This window comes from Macrosteles quadrilineatus, unplaced genomic scaffold (genome assembly GCF_028750875.1).
Source record: "Macrosteles quadrilineatus isolate MER2022 unplaced genomic scaffold, UCM_ALF_1.0 Scaffold_1__1_contigs__length_201487025, whole genome shotgun sequence".
NCBI classification, from domain to species: Eukaryota; Metazoa; Arthropoda; class Insecta; order Hemiptera; family Cicadellidae; genus Macrosteles; species Macrosteles quadrilineatus.
Window position 1 is genome coordinate 141,922,669 of NW_026542594.1, and position 21,638 is coordinate 141,944,306.

A 21,638-nucleotide genomic window follows, 5' to 3' on the forward strand; every position below is an offset into this window, starting at 1 on the left:
GGTTTGCTGCTAAACATGTTTTTAGTTTTATTACAGTTGTAAAGAATAGAATCGTCTAATGACTTTACTTTCTGTTTACAAACTCGTATTTCCCTCACTCGGTAGTGCAGAGTGCAGTGTGATACAGAAGACCTGACGACTACAGCGCTGGGACCCCTGCGGCCTGCAGTCGCACGAGTATTCTACTTCTTACTCTACTCAACAATCAATACCAACCCTCGATGTGGAGAATTGGGATTGGATAAATATCTACACCACAAACATCGCATCCCCACAGGTCGAATAATGATTTGTCAAGCCTCCCATCACAGGCCACCCAAATTATGAGACAGTTTTTAAGCTTTATTAGCAATTTCCTTGCCATAACCTTCTGTTACTTCGATTAACCATGTTTTATTTTTAGTTCACAAATAAACATTAATTTCTACTTGCCATTAAACAAAATTGTATCCGCTAACGAACTACTCAGTGCAAGCTATTCGGTTATCAAAAATGATAAGAGTGTTAGATTTGAAAAGAATTCCATCATCTTTTGATTGATTTTCAAATTGCTTAAGTTATCACAAAAACACTTGTTTTTCGCTGTTAATTTTTGACTATTAAAGCAAGATATATATGAATTTGAAACTGTACGACAAATGAAGACTTGTAACTATTCGATATCCTTTCACATATGACTTGGTTATGTATGCACAGCACATTATTTGTGTTTTTGCCCTGCACACAATGGAGGTGGCGTGGTGGGAGTAATAATATCGTGAGGCGCTCCCAACCCCAATCAGCTGTTGAACCTCCCCAAACCTCCTTCTACATCTGTTTACTTCCCTCTCCGCTACAAATCCATAGTTTGTACACGTTGAACAATCTCACGTCTAACGTAGTCCAATAGTTATTTGACAACAATTTGAAAGGTTTACGGAATAAGAACATAGATTGAAGTAAGTAATCACACGGTACGATTGTTGAACGATTAAACAATTAACAGGCTGATAAAACAGCAAAGCTTACAATAAATGGTAACCCTCTAATTACGCTTGCTTGTTTGGTTCAATGCCAATGATGAAATAGAATTTTGCCACTTCGTTAACCAACTCAGGGTTCACTACAAGATACCCTGAAAGCTAAAACATTGTTCTGGTAAGTTATCTCCTATCCAACAATAATACAATAAGTAAGGGGTTTAAAAGTCGATGGATTGTGAAGTGCACGAAAACTCTCCGTTTTAAGCAAACAATTCATTCATAAGTTTGAAAGGTTAGGATCTTTAAAACTAACCTTATTTGGCATAAATGATTCTATGAAATCACACATATTCATTTGAGACTTAAGAATCAATACTGTTGCAATACTGTTAAATAATGCACGTGTTTTACATTTGATTAGGTATAATGTTTATACACAAATCAATTAAAAACATTCGTTTATGATGTGTTGATCTTGTAACGCATCAATGAGGTGACGTATAGTAGTACTAATTAATATATTGGATTGGGAAGGATTGTTCATTTTAAAACGACTAATTCATGACAAGTAATTTAATATTTAATGGTGAAGCCATAAATAGTCGAGTTTAAAACACAAATTCTACAGTACAATAATTACTAATTAATTTTGGAATTTTATAATACCTACTTACGACTCAAACTTTGATAGAAGGTGCAATCTCAGTGTTTTAAATGAATGTTAAATATGGGTGAAGAATAATAATAGCCTCCTGTTCTTTACCCACTTTAATGTGTTTATTTGTGTTGAAGAGGTACCTATATATTAGCAAATCATGGTGTACCTACATTTAATATGACTTAACTATAATTGTGTAAGGTACTGAATTAAAGGCTTACAACATTTGACCTGCAGTACTGTATATAACGTAATTACAAAGTGATGCACGAAAATATCTGTTGAAAATCAAGAGTATATACCACGAATATTTATACAGGGTGGTCCAAAATAGGTACTCATCTAAACTACTGTTTTAACTTAACTTCTGTGTTAATGGACATCACACTCCACAACAAATGTTCAGGAATGGTTGAAATCATGCAAAGACGAATGCAATATTTGATAAACAATGGTGTAAACATGAACAGCACGTAGTTAGATAGAGTAAGTTTGTACAGCTAATAAATAATAATAAATTTCCGTGAAATGATGAGTACCTATTTTTTGGGCCACCCTGTACGTGGTATATAGTAGGTACCTATTTTTGAAATGGGTAAAATAAACACTGTGATACATATTTTATATTTTTGTTACCGTATATTTAGTATTAAACCAAGATATTTCTTACCTCCCATGTCTTCATAAATCCTGCTTTAGTGAATTTCTTGCCTGCTTCAATATCAAACACTGAGTGGTTTCTGAAACAATGAAACATGTATTTATTTAATTTCAAAACAGTTATACTGAACCATATGCTTACTGTAATCCACTCATTCTTTTTATAGCGTTTAACACGAAAAATGGTAAATGAGTTTTCAAATACACAATATAAATCAAAGTTACAGAAAATGTAATTTGAATTATGAAAAATTATTAGATGTTACCGGCAAAGTATATAGAGCAGGCATTCTATAGATTGACTAGGCATTCTATAGTATCACCGGAAGTTTTAAGGCCAATTATGAAACTGAGTAATAACTACAGGATTTTATACTTTTATAGGATTTTAGGCTGTATGGAATTCCTAGTCATTATATAGAATGCCTGATCACATACTTTGCAATAGTTTTACATGCACATTTTCAAAGCCTAATTTAAAATTGTAATTAAAATATCAAAAACCTAAATTTCAAATTATGGCGGCTGGACAGGGCTTTAGACAGTGTAATGCTACTGTTTAAATATGCGTTGTTAGCATCGTGCAGAGTATACTACAGAGTATTCTGTACTAAGAACGCCTGATATAATGCTCCAGATGATGAGATGTTGATCCTTACAGTTTAAATGATCCCTCCTCCCTTATAACCCCCCCCCCCTCCTCCCAAGAACCACCCACGTCAATGTCAGCTGTTGTCTTGTCTTGCTGCAGCTCAATACTTCAATCACGGCGTTACAAGTTCGAGTTCATTCTTATATATATTACGGCAGTGGGCAGTATGACTGCTACTATCAATCATTCACTGTATGGGTATTGTACAAGACATCTTCTAGACCAGATCGAGATTTTTGACAATTTTCAGTGGGACCCTCCCACCAGGCATCTCAAACAAATTGAATTGACATCAATCAATTTTCCAACCCTGTCCAAAGCTAAACCACTAACGGTGGATTTTGAACTCTGAGAAATGACCTATAGAAGTTGTTGTGACTCAACCATAGAGTATAAAGCGATATTTGATTTAATTTAATAAGCAAGTACCGTAATATTTGTCTATGACACATATTAAACGTTAAACTACATCCAACAACATGAAACCATTGTATTTTATTATTTTATTTGTAATGTACAGTAGGTGGAACAAAATATTAGATTTCAACAACGGTGCACCCAAGAAGGTTAATTAGTCTTTTTCGACAGAAAACTACTACGTATGAAAAGGACTTGGTCAAAACTGCATCTTTATAGTTTTCAGTGATCGCGTATCTGTGTCAACGGTTTTAAAATAAGATCAATTTTTACCTTGAGCTGTGACAAACTTGAGAAGTTTCCGTTTTGGCATCCAAAACTGTATTTACATGAGGGCGTTGTTAAAAAAGTAAATTTGAACGTTAAATAAAAAACTTGACACTTAATTTATTTTATTAACATTGTCTAAACAGGGCGTCTGTGGCAGGTATGCATTTTTGATGAATTAACTAATTTGAGTGACACAACGCGTGACATGAGGACGACACACGCGTGTTCTGGCTGGACACGCCCTTCACACCAATCACCAACCTGACTGTACAATTAAATTATATTGAATTAAATATACAACTTAAACCAACGGCCGTTGCTCTACTTAACACAGCTCAACAAATTTTGTCAATTTATGCTTCAGCTTCAATCAGCTTCAGGTACTTGTAGAGTTGATCAGTTGTAGACATCATCAAAGGGTAAACACAATACAGCACGAACAAAATTATGAAAACTACAAAAAGAGAAATTGAAACATTTAAAAACAGGCCTGTTCTAACCAAAGATTCCGACCGCACAGGTAGCAAGGGGCATACTGACGCTGACGATGGCGTTTTAACACCGAAACATGTCCTACTTTGACAACATTAGTTGAACTGTGACGGGATTACGTAAGTAATTTAGTCTTAAATTAATTTAGATTATTTTAAAAAGTCAAGTTCAGAAATGATTTAGGCTCCAAAATCTAGCAACAGGAAAAAAGTATGGATTGGCATGGGTTGACTGTCATACTTCGGTACATACACTTGAAATAAAAAATATCAAGGATAGGCTACGTGGTATTAACAATATCGTGTAAAAGAAATAACAGGCAAAAAAAAATGTACAAAGTTAAAATGAAAGGTAAAATTAACGTAACCATGATTTGATCCGTTCCCTTGCGAAAACGTTCAAACATGCCAATGACGTAGACAAATAAAAAATTAACAAGAATCACAGAGGGGCTCCCGCCACAGGGTTAAAACTTACACTCATAGAGAAGATCAAAAGCAGACCGAGTAACCACGTCGGAACAAACATTTGTAAAGAGGGCGTAAAGAAAGTTCGAATTACGTGAGTCGGATTAACTCGATAAAAGTGGGAATGTACAGTCCCGGCCACGTAAAGAGAGAAAATGTCCAGGTAGACCCGGTCAGGCCTAATCCGCTGATGTCAAAACATAGCTATTGTTTTGAAACCGAGGGGGCGCGCTACCCCATCCCAGCGGTCATTGCTACTGCCTCCCTTTAATTCTTAGAAATAACTCGGGCCAGTACAAATTCTATAAATCGAACGGGTGATCGCCTATAATTAAGTGACAGGTCATTTTATTCACAAAGTGAAGACGAATATCACAAAATTTGAATCGCGATTCTACGTCGCTTCGTTGATTGGCTAGTCGATGTTGAGAAGCAGCAGGCAATGACCACTGAGGTAGCAATGACCGCTGGGATGGGGTAGCGCGCCCCCTCGGTTTCAAAACAATAGCTATGTTTTGACAACGGCGGATTAGGTCTGACCGGGTCTACCTGGACATTTTCTCTCTTTACGTGGCCGGGACTGTAAGGGAGGGAGAGGTGTCCGATACAATTAGGCTAAGAGGGAAACACCCGGCCAGACCCCGCCCTCAGTTTGCATGTCCATACCGGGCTGGCAGACGATCGATGCTCATTAATAATGTGCGCTCAGACAATGGAACCACCGCCACTGACACCGGAAACTAGGCCTGACACCATCACCAACGTGACAATTATATGGCACATAATGTGCGTTCAATGGAACAACAGCAACTAACACCGGAGACTATGTCTGACACTGACACCAACGTGACAATTATATGGCACATAATGTGCGTTCAGACAATGGAACAACCGCCGTTCTCCACTGACACCTGAGACTAGGCCATGGCCTGACACCATCACAAACGTGGCAATTATATGGCACATAATGTGCGTTCAGACAATGGAACAACCGCCGTCCGCCACTGACACCTGAGACTAGGCCATGGCCTGACACCATCACAAACGTGGCAATTAAATGGCACATAACGTGACAATTAATATGGTACATAATGTGCGTTCAGACAATGGAACAACCGCCACTGACACCGGAAACTAGACCTGACACTGACACCAACGTGACAATTATATGGCACATAATGTGCGTTCAGACAATGGAACAACCGCCGTTCGCCACTGACACCTGAGACTAGGCCATGGCCTGACACCATCACAAACGTGGCAATTATATGGCACATAATGTGCGTTCAGACAATGGAACAACCGCCGTCCGCCACTGACACCTGAGACTAGGCCATGGCCTGACACCATCACAAACGTGGCAATTAAATGGCACATAACGTGACAATTAATATGGTACATAATGTGCTTTCTGACATTGGAACAACCGCCACTGACACCGGAGAGAGTGTAGGTCTGACACCATCACACACGTGGCAATTACATGGCTCATGAAGTGCGCTTTGAATTACTTACTGCCACCAATACTGGAGTTGTATCTGTCTGCCTTGGTGCTTCCTTTAAGTTTTCAATTAAAAGAAAAGTGTGGCTTGTTTTCAGAGCATACGAAATGTTGAAAGATACAATGTACATATGACCTACATAAATAGTTTAGAATACTTCAATTGCGAGGGGGGTGATATGCCTATCCTTGTACCTGTGAAAACATGCCTATACTTATTGGACAAAGATGAATCAGTAAAAATTCAAAGCAATTGAACTTACCTTGGGTTATTTGACATTTTGAATGTTTTCTGTTTATAATTAATTTAACTTACGGTGATAAAGAGGAATCTATAATATTAAAATTTTATTAAATGATATTTTTAAATCGTTGCTTGGTTACAGGTACTGAAAACAGAAAGATGACGGATACTATGCAGAAAGAACATTAGGTTGTAAAGCCTTTAGTTATTTTTGTAAATGACTCAATTACCCATGAAGTAGGCCTAGTATCTAGCCTGTTGAAGAACAGCATGTAGCATGCTTCCTTATCATTGTTGTTTTCTGGAAAAGCCAATAATATGCCTAACACTGCACACACAGTTTGGAGTCTCCAATATCATTTAGTAATCGAATTCCGAATTCTGATTCAAAATCAAAATCAAAATTGAAAATTCAAATAAAAAATCAAAATTCAAAATAAAAATAAAAATTCAAAATCAAAATAAAAAATAAAAAATCAAAATTTAAAATTATTATTATTTATCTTCTTTATAATAGTATAGATTACATTAAAGCAAAACAATGCAATAGGACACGTCAAAGTTTTATTCTAATACTAGTGGCCTGTAGGGGCCATAGCCCCTAATTTAGACACCATTGTTATATATCTATGAATTTGTCCCTGAATTTTAAAACATTAAGGGCCATTTCCCGGAATCTCTTTTTGTGTAGCGGAAAGCGACGCAAAAGCCATTGCACTGTTGTATTGCCTTAAGTTGTTTTATGAAGTTAGAATCATGTTAAGAGGACATAGATTGTGATAAGCAACACTCAACTCATTTTCCAGTGTTCTTCTGAAGGCAGGTTGTAAACCAGGTTGTGGATTTCTTTCATAGTTAGGCCTTACATGACGTTCTCTTTCAGCATTTCTTGTGTCAGTTGAATTCCTGGATACTCTTCCACGTCTTGCAGGTCCCCCCCCCCTACTCTGTCTAGTTACTTTACTCATTATAAAAACGGAAAACAAAATAAATTCCTGGTTACTCTTCTACGTCTTGCAGATATTCCCATACCCTGTCTAGTAACTTCACTCATTATAAAAACGGAAAACAGAAAATAAAACAAATACATTTCATTTTGAAACATTTTTGATAACATTGACTTTCGGAATAAATGTAAACATTACAAATAAATAAGTAACAGCTGATTAGAATGCAGACGTTTTTCAGTCCCAATGCTTTTCTTATGGTGGATATTTTACGTTATATCTCGTTTCCTGGTAACTTTATGGGAGTTCTGCTATTTTCCCGAGTCCCTAGGGTTAAGACCTTTAATTTAAGACCTCTCCCACTTTTCTGCGACTTACCAGACGTCCACAATATTCTGGTAAAAATTTTGTCTTACAGAATTGTATATAAGGATGTATAAGAAGTGCCAAAAAGGCACAAGACAGGCAGTCTAGATTGCATCATCACTTTCCTAGAGTTCAAAAAAGTTTTCAAAAACAAATTGAATGAAAAAAAAACAATTTACTAGTATATCAGTATATCAAGATTTTATGAAGGGCTATAAAGGATAAAAAGAGTGTGTAAGAAAAAAAAACAAAAGTTGCCATAAATATGAGTGAGAAGTATAGAAATTGTACGCCTTGAAATTAGTACACACAAATTTTACAAATCTATTCTTTTCCTCAGGGTGGCAAATAGGAATATTTACTCGTAGACACCTGTGATGAGAAAATGTGTTACGGCGGATGAATACTCCTAAATTTGTTAAATTGTTTTTGGTATTTTTACACTTTGATTTAGTTTAAACACTCAAGTATCTGCGTGGAGACCACCATACACGATGTGAACTCTCTCCTAACATTACAACATAAATGTCCCTACAGCATTAGTTGGTGTTCAAACTATTATATTTTACATCATATTTAAACTCTGATACCATATAATTTTCTATCATGAAATTTATGAAAATTAATTTGATGGCTCATCTATGGAATTTTACTAGTTGATAAAGGTAGACTTATTTGTTTTTTTTTCTTCGTGTAATCATCTCACTATTTCAATAGATTCATGGAGCTATTTGAAACATTCCAGGAGAGTGTGATATTGAATTGACATCGTGGCGTTCTACATCCGTGATCCTGCTAGATGAAGCAACATTAGAGCTCACTTTCCTTGTATTATGATTGATGAAAAATGCGTTTTGTCAATAGGCCTACTGAAGTACTTCTCTCATGTGTTCGAATAGACAAAATCATGGTTCCCCATTTAGTCACGTAGTAAGTTCCTCACAGTAGCTACAGCTATGCTTATCGAAAAGCGAAATGATAGATTCCAACTAAAACGTAGTTTAATTCGAAAGTTGATTTTATACGAGTTTACGAAAATATCGTAATATTTCTTAGGACAATACTTGAATAACTGAAGGTCATATTCCAAGACCGTGTCTGATGTAAGCATACAACAACATAAGCGGTATTTATACCTACAAAAACACAATGTAAAGCCTTTTGCACAATGACTTCCCAATAACACTAAACATACATAACAAGTGTGCAACAATGTAGGTGATAACAACGAAGTAAAATAAAAAAACAGGTATTCATAAATTTCTAGCGGATTGGTACACTAAAATTAAAAAATCAGGTAAAAATATCAATTTAATTAGGCCTACATAGCCTAGAAAGAATGATTTGTGTGGTTCACTAGATTGTTTAAACAGTATAAAAAACAAACACAATGAATTCATATGTTCGAACAAAACATATGTTTGAAATAACTGTCTCCTGGCAGCACTACAAATTTAACCATAGCCTTTTTACTTTATCTCCCTATACCATGGAGAAAGTATTGTTTTCTTCAAAATGCTTGGGTTTCAGTTTTGAGTGTATACATCTTGTTATTTTGATTTACAAAGTGATGCCTGTATGTTTGCACGGTGGAAGGAAAATACAGTATGTGTGTGGATGTGTACAGAGCTATATGCCACACCTGTTGTCCGATTTTGATGAAATTTGGGATGTAGATACTAATCCATGGTATATCCAGGAGTTCTCTCATTTTTATGAAATTCGGGTTCTTATGGGGATTTTCCTATAAAACCCCATAAAATAACGGAAGAATCGGATTTGCTCGAAAATATCCCGAACGATTTTGATAAAAACTTAGTATGTTATAGTCCTTTACATTCGAAACAAAATAGTACAAATCCCATTTCCTTGAAAATTATGATTCAAAAGTTATCGTAACTTATGTTACTAGTGAACCCGTACGGCTCAACGCGCCACAAAATAACATATGAATTTAGAAAACAAACTCATCGTGTTATGTATTGACTCTAAGTAAGGAAAGCAGTCCATCCATTTTCTAGCTGTATATGTCTTATATTTAGTAAATGAATAAGTTATCCAAGTATTTTATAGTTATTTTAAGATTTTAAAACACACTTAATAAAAACATTTTAATAAAACCAATATGCTGCACATTTTAAGAACATAAAAATGTTTCTTAAAGAAACCCCTTTAAAAAATAAACACTAAAAAATCTAATTTATTCACAAAAGTACTTCCTTAAATAACTTACCAAGCTTTTAATCGTGAAATCACCCTGATGATGAATACTCTGGACAGAATTTTCCGTGATAAATATGCGTAGGCCTACACCATCAAAATATGTAGCCCTACCTACTTTAAGCAACATATAGTTTAGCAGAACATAGCATTATTACGCGCCCATTCCACGCTCATCTTGCATTCATACTATTGGCTTACAACTCGTATACGGTTAGCTAAAACTGCGGGTCCATTTAATTTATCAATTAAAAGATCATGTATGTTCGATAAAACTGTATTAAATAAGAATTGCAAAATAATAAAGACAGAGAGACTTTGCACTTGACAATTACGTCTGTGTTTGTTTTAAGCCTTTTACGGTGGGCGTACCACTCTTTCTTTAGGTTTGATACACGATTGTCAACATGAATCGAAAAACGCATTGTGTACCCTCACTGTTGCAACCCTCTATTTTACAGTTAGTTTAACTTTTAGAATAATATTCGTAAATTAAACAAAGTATCAAAATAACGGCGATCTTAAGTCAAAAACGTTTATTAGAGAAGTGGAAATTAATATTTTACTTTCCATAGACTAAAAGTAATGCATTGGTTTAATCTGTAAATTTGTACCGTGAACAGAAGTTGACATCCCCCAACCACTTCTTTAAACACAAACCCCTCAATCTATACACTTATCCATTTAATATAAAATTTATTTATATAGATGTGATAAGATGTCATAGTGTCAACTACTTATAAAAAAGTCCGTCAGCTATTTCAATATTACTGGCTGAACCAAGCTTTAGTACACCTTTAATATTTTAAAATCCCGACGGAAGAATTCCCTGGCCTTCACGACAGGTAGTACTGTATAATGCATTTAGTCCCTTTCTAAATTAACCTAGCTTCAAAATATTAAACCTCTTATACGTTGGTGGTTTAGTAGAACAAACAAAACAATTTTAGATTCACAAACTAAGATTGCTTGCTGTAAAATAATATTTTTCATATTTCTAGCTATAAGAAAAATTTCCAAATTAAATAATAAGTTATGTTTAGAAAGTTACTTAGCACTGTAGTGTACCTGTTGCCAGTGAAGAGTGTTATCAGTAGGCTAGTAGCACAGGGACAACTGATCCAGGTGGACTGACGCTGAACGCTGAACGCTGAACAGGTTACAACCCCCAATCGATATTACGAGGGTGTGAGGGGGACAGGGCGTAGGCTTCACTCCGTAGATTACTTCCTCTTATCATACGACCCTCCAGTCCTTATCGCAGGGTGTAGTCTGCTCACTACCCTTTTACCATTATTGTACATCCACGCCACCGGTCATTCACCGTGTGAACATTAAATACAAGTTTTATACATTAAAAATAACCCCCACAGTTCTCATATGACAAACCTTTGACTATGGTTATCATGGTATCTTCAAAACTGTTACAAGTGAAATAGATTAATTCACACAACAACGCCTTGGATGCCGACGAGTCAAGCCGTGTGCTGGTTTATCCTAGTGAGATCGCATTGTCCATCCAATAAGTAAAAAGAAAATCAACAGCAATGGAGTGTAGGAGACAACATTCAAATCAAATCAAATCAAAATTTCTTTATTTCGTATAAAATAATCATTTTTACAGTTTTTATAAAATATTATATTACAATACAAATATAACGGAATACCTTAAAATATACGAAATTAATCCCACATGGGAGAACCCGTGCGTGGGAGAAATAATGCATTAATAATCAAAATCAGAATTATTTATTGCCAAAAATATCATAGGCCTATGTTCAGGAGAAGAGTCACTGAGACTAAACATAAGTAAGGTGACCCCACCCCCCTTTAACTGATAAGTACACTTTTATGATGGACCTCAAAATACACTGATCACTACTATACAATTTTGGAAAACTGTCTTATTCCAAACACATGTCGGAGTGGCACAGGTCTCAAAAATCGGCCACTCCCCTTCGTCATCAATTTACATCAACGATGTTTTTGCCCACTTTCCAAGTAGTATCGTGCAATATTTTAATTTGACCCTTCCACTTTGATAACTCAAACACTTTTTAGTTTATCAATCAATCAATATGAGTTAAATATAATAGTGGGGAATGATAACATCATAAAATTATGAATAGCTTGATGGGGTGTTAACTGATGTTGGGCATAAACTATATTATAAATGTTTTATTGAATAAATTGATTTTTAAGGTGATAACGATTAACTCACAAACGCTAGACTCTTTAGTCACTTCATTTTAGTGTTGAATGTAGATCGTTTTCCAAATGCGTGGAATAAATACAGTACAGTCACAGTGTTAATTAGTTAGGTGAATGTTCAAAAATATTGGATGAGTAATATTTTGTTAGGTAAATTAAAATGTAAAAATGAATATGGTGGTCTTGCAACCGCTTTTCTCGTATGTCATTTAGCGATGCAGTTGTTTCACATGAAAAAATGTGTTGAACATTGTATTTATTCATTTATACCAGTAATGTATCATAAAAATTACTGTATGTATATTAAAATTGAAACTTAGCACTGAGCTGTTCATTATCAGTGATGATGCAAGGCTTATCGCGATGTGCAAGAAACTCTTGATAGTGATTATTGTGGATGCATTATGAAAAATTAATAAGTAACGTAACCATTACAAAGTGCAGCGTTACAGTGTCTTGACTTTCGGAAACAATCGACCGATAACGTAAAGACTGTAATATCTGGTCAGTATATTTTCTGATGATTTCTGATTTATATATAATTCGTGGAGTCAACTGTTATCATAATGTCTTCCTCCAACATGCTTATCACACCCACCACCTGGGACATCCCTATCGTCGAGAGATCTGGCCTTGAGAATCTCGAACACCTGTACATCGTATTGAAGGCGGTCTTCCCCCTACCTAATGTTCAGGTAAGAAAATCATACTATTGATTAGCTTTAGATGTATAAACGTTACGATTTCTATCTTTCAAATGATTTTAACCAATCCCACCTTAAAATTAAATAAGTATGTTATATCACTATCTGATACCTACACTTTAAATTAAACTTAATGCAACTAATAATGCCTAAAAATTAAAAATAATCATATTTCGCAATAAGTTGTTTTTTAACAATTCTCATATTGGACAGAATAAATAAGCTATGATGTAAATTAACGATGCCAATTTCTATTTAATATCTTCATTTTAAATCGTATTTATTTCAAATTCATGTGTACTTTGGGATTTTAATATAGATATTAAAATATTGCCTTAAACTAAATTTCCATAGCACACTATGAAACAAGAAAGTTGTTTTTAAGAGTTGTTAGCCTCCGGATTACGTTTGAATATTTATAATGGTTTAAATACCTGCATTCAGTAATCCAATAAGCTGCTTGTGGCAACTATAGTTTCGGTTCACAGGGAACCATCTTCAGGCCGTACAAGGCGTCGTTATTCACTTCCATATGTGAAGGTCGTCATTTAATAAATAAGTACATAGAACACGAACACACGAAAACGCACATTGACACGAACATTTAACATTAAAAATACCGAGTACTCGGGAACACGAAACAGGTGACGCGACCGGGTGGAAGTTGTAGCTCGAACACTTCCACCCGGTCGCGTCACCTGTTTCGTGTTCCCGAGTACTCGGTATTTTTAATGTTAAATGTTCGTGTCAATGTGCATTTTCGTGTGTTCGTGTTCTATGTACTTATTTATTAAATGACGACCTTCACATATGGAAGTGAATAACGACGCCTTGTACGGCCTGAAGATGGTTCCCTGTGAACCGAAACTATAGTTGCCACAAGCAGCTTATTGGATTACTGAATGCAGGTATTTGAATCATTATAAAGAAAGTTGTATTTTAAATTTTAATGTTTCATGTTTACAATTATTTTTTGTAATAATTATTGTTTTAGGTTGATTTGTTAATTTTGAATTCATAAACTTCATTTATTATGCCATATTTCTAGTTAAGGTTGCCGTGCTGTCTGAAACCCACATCGCTCCAGGCTGGGACCGTCACAATAATCTCTGCAGTGGCGGACCTCACTTTGGCACAGACAAAACGCCTGGCTGAGCTACGTTCGAGGATCGTGAACAGTAAACGATAGTGCAGCAATTAATTACACCGCAGTATTATTAGAAATTAGCCAATAATACAAGAAAATAGTCAATTATATAAGAAACTAGTTGATAATAAAAGAAATACTCAATATCATAGTCAAATATGAATTACCGATCTAGCCTACATAACGATGCAAAACTATCTTGGTACTATTAAAATAAAACATTGTTACCATGTAATACGTGGTAGAGAGGATCTGACAATCGCCCTGCAAGTGATTAACGTTAAAAAAATACATTAATCGGGCTATCTGCCAATTATTGAGACAGAGCTAGTCTGCTGCAAAATGTAGGCTTAAAACCTATAACTGTACTTAAATGTAAAGAACCAGTATGATTATTGTTTCAAGTATAGTATATAGGCAAAATACCACCGCCGCAGCAAACCTGCAAACTAAGTGAATTTCCATTTGCCTGATTGGATTTATTCTAAAATATCTCTTTAAAAATATCACATTTTGACATTTCCTATTTAAATAGTATTGGTTTAACGAGTACTAAGGTTTTCTGCAATAGGGAGGGTAAAAAGTGTCGTAAAAGTTTACTGTGACTCGTACATCTTCCAAAATTGATCAAAATATGTTCATAAACAAGCAAATTACAACGGTTTACTTATTCTACATAAGAATAACATGGGAATTTTTAATTTACAATTTTGTGGAATTTCCTCCATAACAATTATGCACATGATAACGCTTCAATATACCAAATAATTATTTGTTTTTTAAGCTCAACAAAATAGTTTGGAAAGGAATTGCAAAATTTTATGTTTTAAATTTATGTTATTTCAAATGTTATGTTGTAACAAAAAATACCCCCGCCTTAGCAAACCTGCAGACTAAGCGAATTTCCAATAACCTGATTGGATTTACAATAAAATGCCTCCATAAAAATATCACATTTATCTATTATTCTAATTCCGTAAGGAATTTCTTGTACACAGCAAAACTCTTTTATTTATTAACCGATTTTGATGTTTGATGTGTCAAATTAAAGGGAATTATCTGCAGAAGTCATGGAATAATTTTTGTCACGCTCAGTTCAATGTGCTTCGCCCCACTGTACTTTAAAGTTTCCATGCATTTTTAAATATAAGTGAAAATTTAGTATAGTTTATCAAACATATGATTCATTTCCTTTTAAAAACATCTGTCCTCATAAAAATAAACTCTTTCCCTTATGTCATTTTAATATTTACTTTTTCTGTTTATTTATCAGTTTACTTTCAAATACAATGATGACTGATGAAATGGATAGATCACCTTTATGGCCAATGTTTAAAAACATTTCACTTGCTAAAAACATGAGAGCTAATCCAAGCGAATCGATAGTTGCTGAATATCTTTTACGAATAGGGAATGGCCATGAGAGCTATCATAATGACCTTGGTGATTCATTGATACGTCTTCCACCACAATGTATTGTGAATGAAAATATCATTGACAAAATCTTCCGGGAAGGATTCTCTGAAGATGCTTTAAAAAAGACAAAAAATCATGCAATACTTTCACCAAAGAATGAACATTGTGACGAAATAAATAATAAAATAGTTGAGCAACTAAATAGCGACAATCGAGTTTACTACTCAGTGGACACATTGATTCAAGAAGAGGGGGGCCAGTTACATGTAGCTGGTGAATTTCTTCACACTTTAGCACCAAGATGTTTACCTCCTCACAAATTATGCCCTTTAAAAAGGTGTAATTGAAATTTTACTAAGGAATTCAAATCCACAAAAAAGACTGGTTAATGGAACCAGATTAATGGTAAAGAGATGAATAACAAAGTCCTAAATCTTGAAATTATTACTGAAAGTTCGGCTGGAAAACAAATGTTACTGTCCCAATTAAGATTAGAACCATAAGGAATTTTCCCCCTAAAATTCAAACTTCGACAGTTCCCATGTTGAGTCGCTTTTGTCATGACCATTAAGTACAAAAAGTCAAGGACAGACACTTGAAAAAGTTGGTCTTAATATGCCAGAGCCCTGCTTTCAGCATGGGGTACGTAGCAATGTCAAGATACCGCACTTTTGGTGACCTAAAAATAATGCAATACCATGCCAAATAAGAGGCTACCTCACCATGAAACTAAAAATAATGTTTAAAGAACAACGAAACCAAAGGCATCTGGCTAAAGACGTTAGAGTGTTAACAAAAAACATAGTATGGGAAGAGTTTCTCATTTAACATTTTAAAAGTAAAATTACAATTTTATCTGGTCTGTCAGACAGTATTCTGTAAGCCTACTCTGTTAGAACCTTTACTAAAACAGTATTGAGCTTTACATTGTTATTTATTGTAATTAAAAGTTGAGCTCTTAAAAGTTTTTTTCTTTTTTTAGTAGTGATAAGTTAAGAGTTAAAAGGTTATTTAAATTTTTTTAATATATTGAAATAAGTTAACTGAAATAAGTTCAAATTATTAACTGGAAACAACTAGTTTCATATTTAAATAGAGTTAGTTTAGCGAGTATTTAGGTTTGCTGCAACAGGGATGCTCAAAAAGTGTTTTCTTTATGTAAAATGTTAATAGTTTAGTTTGAAATGAAAGTATTTTCCAAATTCGATCAAAATATGTTCATAAACAAGCAAACTACAACAGTTGACTTATTCTCCATAAGAACAACATGGGAGTTTAAATTTACAGTTTTTTGGAATTTTCTTCGTAACCATTAGGCGCACAACAACGCTTCAATATACTAAATTATTTGTTTTTTAAGCTCTACAAAATGGTTTGAAAAGAAATTGTAAAATTTTGTGTTTTTAGGGTTAAAAATGGGAAACCCCTTTTTTACCCCATATAAAAAACCACGTTCCCATACTCCGATCATGCTGGTTCGCGATGAACTCGTTTGAATAAATGTAGGTTTACACGTTTATGCAAAATTTCATCAAAATTGAATCATTTTGCTCGAGCTATCGTGCTAACGGCACACATATATAATATATATAAATACCCCCACCGCAGCAAACCTGCAGACAAAGCGAATTTACATTTGACTGATTTGATTTACACTGAAATGTATACTTAAAAATATAACATTTATTCCCGATTTAAATAGAATTAGTTTAACAAGTACTTAGGTTTGTTGCTTCAGGGAGGGTAAAACTGTTTTTTTTTGTAAAATGTTAATAGTTAGTAGAAATAAAAACGCTTCAATATAATAATTTTTTTTTAAGTTCTACAAAATAGTTTGGAAAGAAATTGCAAAATTTTATGTTTGTTGGGTCAAAAATGGGAAAAACCTATTTTTACCCCATAAAACCCCCCGTAAACCCCCGTTCCCGTGGTCCGATCATGCTGGATCGCGAACTCGTTCGAATAAACGTAGGTTTACACGTTTGTACAAAATGTAATCAAAATCGGATCATTTTTGCTCAAGTTATCGTGCTAACGGACACACACACATATATATATAAATATAAGGGTTAGTAAAAAGTGTGGAGACCCCCTGTTATTTTTTTAACGGCCCATACTAGAAAAAAATAAACTCGGCACACCATTATGGCATGTTTGAAGTACTTTTTGGGCACAACCGCCACTTGGTGTTCATCCCCAAAATGGGGGATTTTGGGGGAAACTAAAAAAAATCAAATACAAAGACCCATCGAGTGACCCCTCATTTCGAAGGTCCTAGTAAAAGATGACCAACAACGCGAACTAGAGGTATCTATCTCAGTTCAGTACAAAATGGCAGCCAATTGAAATTCTCATAAGTTCCCAAACCCAAAATGGGGGATTTTGGGGGAAACTCAAAAATTTTAAATGATAAGCTCTATCGAGTGACCCCTCATTTTGAAGGTCATAATAAAAGAAAACTAACAACGCAAACTATAGGTCTCTATCTTAACACAGTAAAATTTGGCAGTCAATTGAATATAAAATTGCAAGTTATTTCCGATTTCTAAAGATTTCAATCAGCTTCCATTTTTTACTGGATTGAGATAGAAACCTCTAGTTTGCGTTGTTAGTTTTCTTTTACCAGGACCTTCAAAATGAGGGGTCACCTGATGGGGCCTATCTTTTAAAACTTTTGAGTTTCCCCCAAAATCCCCCATTTTGGGTTTGGTAAGCAAGTGGATATTAGGCTTAAAAAGTACTTCATAACATGCCAAAAAGGTGTGTAGAGTTTAGTTTTCCTAGTGTGAGCCGCTACAAAATTTACAGGGGGTCTCCAGACTTGGAAAGCTGCAAGTTAAATTCAAATTCTGAGAATTTCAATTGGCTGCCACTTTTTACTGGATTGAGATAAAGACCTCTAGTTTGCGTTTTTGGTTTTTTTTCCAGGAACTTCAAAATGAGGGGTCACTCGATAGGTCTTTGTATTTGAAAGTTTTGAGTTTCCCCCAAAATCCCCCATTTTGGGGATGTACACCAAGTGACGGTTATGCCCAAAAAGTACTTCATAACATGCCATAAAGGTGTGCCGAGTTTAGTTTTTCTAGTATGGGCCATTAAAAAAATAACAGGGGGTCTCCACACTTATTACTAACCCTGTATATATACAGGGTGTTGAAAATGTCTGGAACCAACATTATATCTGATGAGTGGTTAAAGGAAAACAACTGATATTTTGTGTACGGATATACTATGGTTTTACCTATCTTTTGGTGCCTTATGAAATTTTTTATCACTTATAGGGAACGTCCTGTGGAGGATGCAGTAAAAAGTTTCATTGGAAGCCTATGGTAAATGATACATCATTTTAAAGGCCATTTTTGTCTGAGTAAGGAGCCACAAGTTTCATCTCAAAAGGACCACCCTAGCAAAAATGGCGACTGTTTGAAATTTAAAAACCCACTTATAGTGAACGTCCTGTGGAGGACGCAGTAAAAAGTTTTAATGGTAGCCTATGGTAAATGATACATTATTTTAAAGGCCATTTTTTTCTGAGTAAGGAGCCACAAGTTTCATCTCAAAAGGACCACCCTAGCAAAAATGGCGACTGTTTGAAATTTAAAAACCCACTTATAGGGAACGTCCTGTGGAGGATGCAGTAAAAAGTTTTAATGGAAGCCTATGGTAAATGATACATCATTTTAAAGGCCATTTTTTCTGAGTAAGGAGCCACAAGTTTCATCTCAAAAGGACCACCCTAGCAAAAATGGCGACTGTTTGAAATTTAAAAACATTGCTATTTAAATGGTCCAGATTTGTTCCCTTTAAATGCTATTACAAGCCAGTTACGAAGTACAGTAGTTTGTCACGTGGTGAACTGAAAAATTAACAGAAATACCAATTAAGCTTTCAATTATTTTCAAAAACTTCAAACAGTCGCCATTTTCGCTAGGGTGGTCCTTTTGAGATGAAACTTTTGGCTCCTTACTCAGAAACAAATGGCCTTTAAAATGATGTATCATTTACCATAGGCTTCCATTAAAACTTTTTACTGCGTCCTCCACAGGACGTTCCCTAAAAGTGGGTTTTTAAATTTCAAACAGTCTTCATTTTTGCTAGGGTGGTCCTTTTGAGATGAAACTTGTGGCTCCTTACTCAGAAAAAAATTGCCCTTAAAATGATGTATCATTTACTATAGGCTTCCATTAAAACTTTTTACTACATCCTCCACAGGACGTTCCCTATAAGTGGTAAACAATTTCATAAGGCACCAAAAGATAGGTAAAACCATAGTATATCCGTACACAAAATATCAGTTGTTTTTCTTTAACCACTCACCAGATATAATGTTGGTTCCAGACATTTTCAACACCCTGTATATATATATATATATATGTATATATATATATATATATATATATGTATGTATGTAAAATTTTGAACGAATGGTGTTTTTGGCCTCTGGGGACATCAAAATGAAAAAGTAAATCGGTCTCGGGAAGCTAGGTGTTGCATATGCATTTGATAGGTTATGAAGCTAGTTGGTTAAAGAAAGGTTGGATCAGCGTGCCATGATGCCGTAGCGTGTCGCCAGTCGACAAATGTCGCAAACCGACAAATGCCAATGCCTAAACTTGCTTTCGTTCACACGGAGCTTGTCCACTCGCCAACTCGCAGACGTGTAGAAAGACGCCGGCGAGTCGGTGAGTGCGCTTTTAGTCGTTCACACGATGTTTTTTCCACTCGCTCAGTAGCTGGCTTGAACCAAATCCTCCAACATCTTTGAGTAACAAGCGCACAAGCAACTGTGTTCACACTGGGCTACTTTACACGCCTACTCGCTCAAAAGCTGGCGAGTTGGCGTGTAAAGTAGCGGCAGCGTCAACTTTTTCCAGAGCTTTTTTACAAGCAGCTTTTGAGCGAGTACGTCGTTCACACTGAGCTATTTTACTAGCTGCGTGTAAAAAAGCCGGCGTGTAGCTTGTAAACTCGCCCCGTGTGAACGGGGCTTAAGCTATTTTACTAGCTGCGTGTAAAAAAGCCGGCGAGTAGCGTGTAAACTCGCCCCGTGTGAACGAGGCTCAAGCTAATCCATCAATATACTCACTTGAGCATTAGCATTGTACATACTTTAGTGTAGGCCTACATTAGATGATGATTTATAAAATGTCAAGAGATTAATTTTGGTCTTAAAGCCAACACCTAAGTGAACCAAAATTTGCTTGTAAATATTGTTTATAGAAAAAGTTGAATATACTAATAAAAATTTGATTATAATTTGTCTCTTTACTGATATCTTCTTGCCAAATAAAAAAATGTAATCGTTATCAGTCGGAAAGAGTCCTGAGTGTTCGGAAAATTGTAACTTATTACATTTTAAAAATTAAGGAAATCAAGTTCCGGTTCTGGTTTTGGAGCGAGTCCAAGTTCTTGCAGTGACTAATACCATAGATAAAACATACTCGTGTTGGTTAGTCTATGCTAATACCATAGACTAACCAACACAAGTAGACCTCTCATCCCATTGTAAATTTTGAAGCACGTTTTTCGTGTCTAGTTCATGTACGTGACACATGGGCGCAAGTGTCGACAAAACTTTGTTTCCATTATTTTAGGGTTAATTTCTTGATTTGTGCTTTACTGTTTGGTTAAATAACTAGGGGACGAGTTATTGTTTATGATTAGATCGTATTATTTGGTTAAACGAGGTTTTAAATGGCTGTAATAACGGGAACAAATTGTAAACAAAACACGACCTCTACATAAACCGTACAGAACTAACAATAAAATTGTCTTCAGCTGTTCCATAAGGATGAGAAATCTACTAAGGGAGTATGTTTTATCTATGCTAATACCATACTTCAAAGGAAGGAAGGTGAGGAGATTTTCTTACTGCTGATAGCCTTTTTTTGAATTCAGCGTGAAAAACACTGGGTATTTTCTATAGTTTGGGCCGTTTAGGGGAACCAAACAAATGGTTAAAAACTCTTCTATCTCATAATTTTAGTAAACTATGATACCTACTATTATTTGAATACAAGTTAAATAGATGTCAAGAAAAAATAGACCGCAAATTAATATTTTTGGGATAGATTTACATTGACCAAAGAATACTCTCCGAGTATAGTGTATGTAGTGATAAAGTTTCCCGAGCTTTGCTCGGGTCCCCATATACTGATTATAAAACAAAACTCCTTGCAACATTTCTAACGTCTTTGATCACACTTTCCCGCCTTCCCACAACACAGTGACACAGCAGAGCAGAAGTTTTGTTTTGTTTTGTTGACTCTTTGAGTGTTCGTTCCTGTCTTCTTGTGTTCTTATG

At 35.2% G+C, this 21,638-nt stretch overlaps 1 protein-coding gene across 1 annotated transcript in view; it reads right to left on the reverse strand.

The window, feature by feature from the left end:
- LOC128986021 (uncharacterized) overlaps window positions 1-6,418 on the reverse strand; it is a 37,070-nt gene extending 30,652 nt beyond the window's left edge. The window contains exons 1-2 of the mRNA XM_054406104.1: window positions 6,343-6,418; window positions 2,291-2,360 (exon numbers count right to left, since the gene is read on the reverse strand). Of these exons, the coding sequence (XP_054262079.1) occupies window positions 2,291-2,360; window positions 6,343-6,359 (87 nt within the window). The 5' untranslated portion in view covers window positions 6,360-6,418. The remainder of the gene's footprint in view (window positions 1-2,290; window positions 2,361-6,342) is intronic.
- Window positions 6,419-21,638: the final 15,220 nt, after the last annotated feature.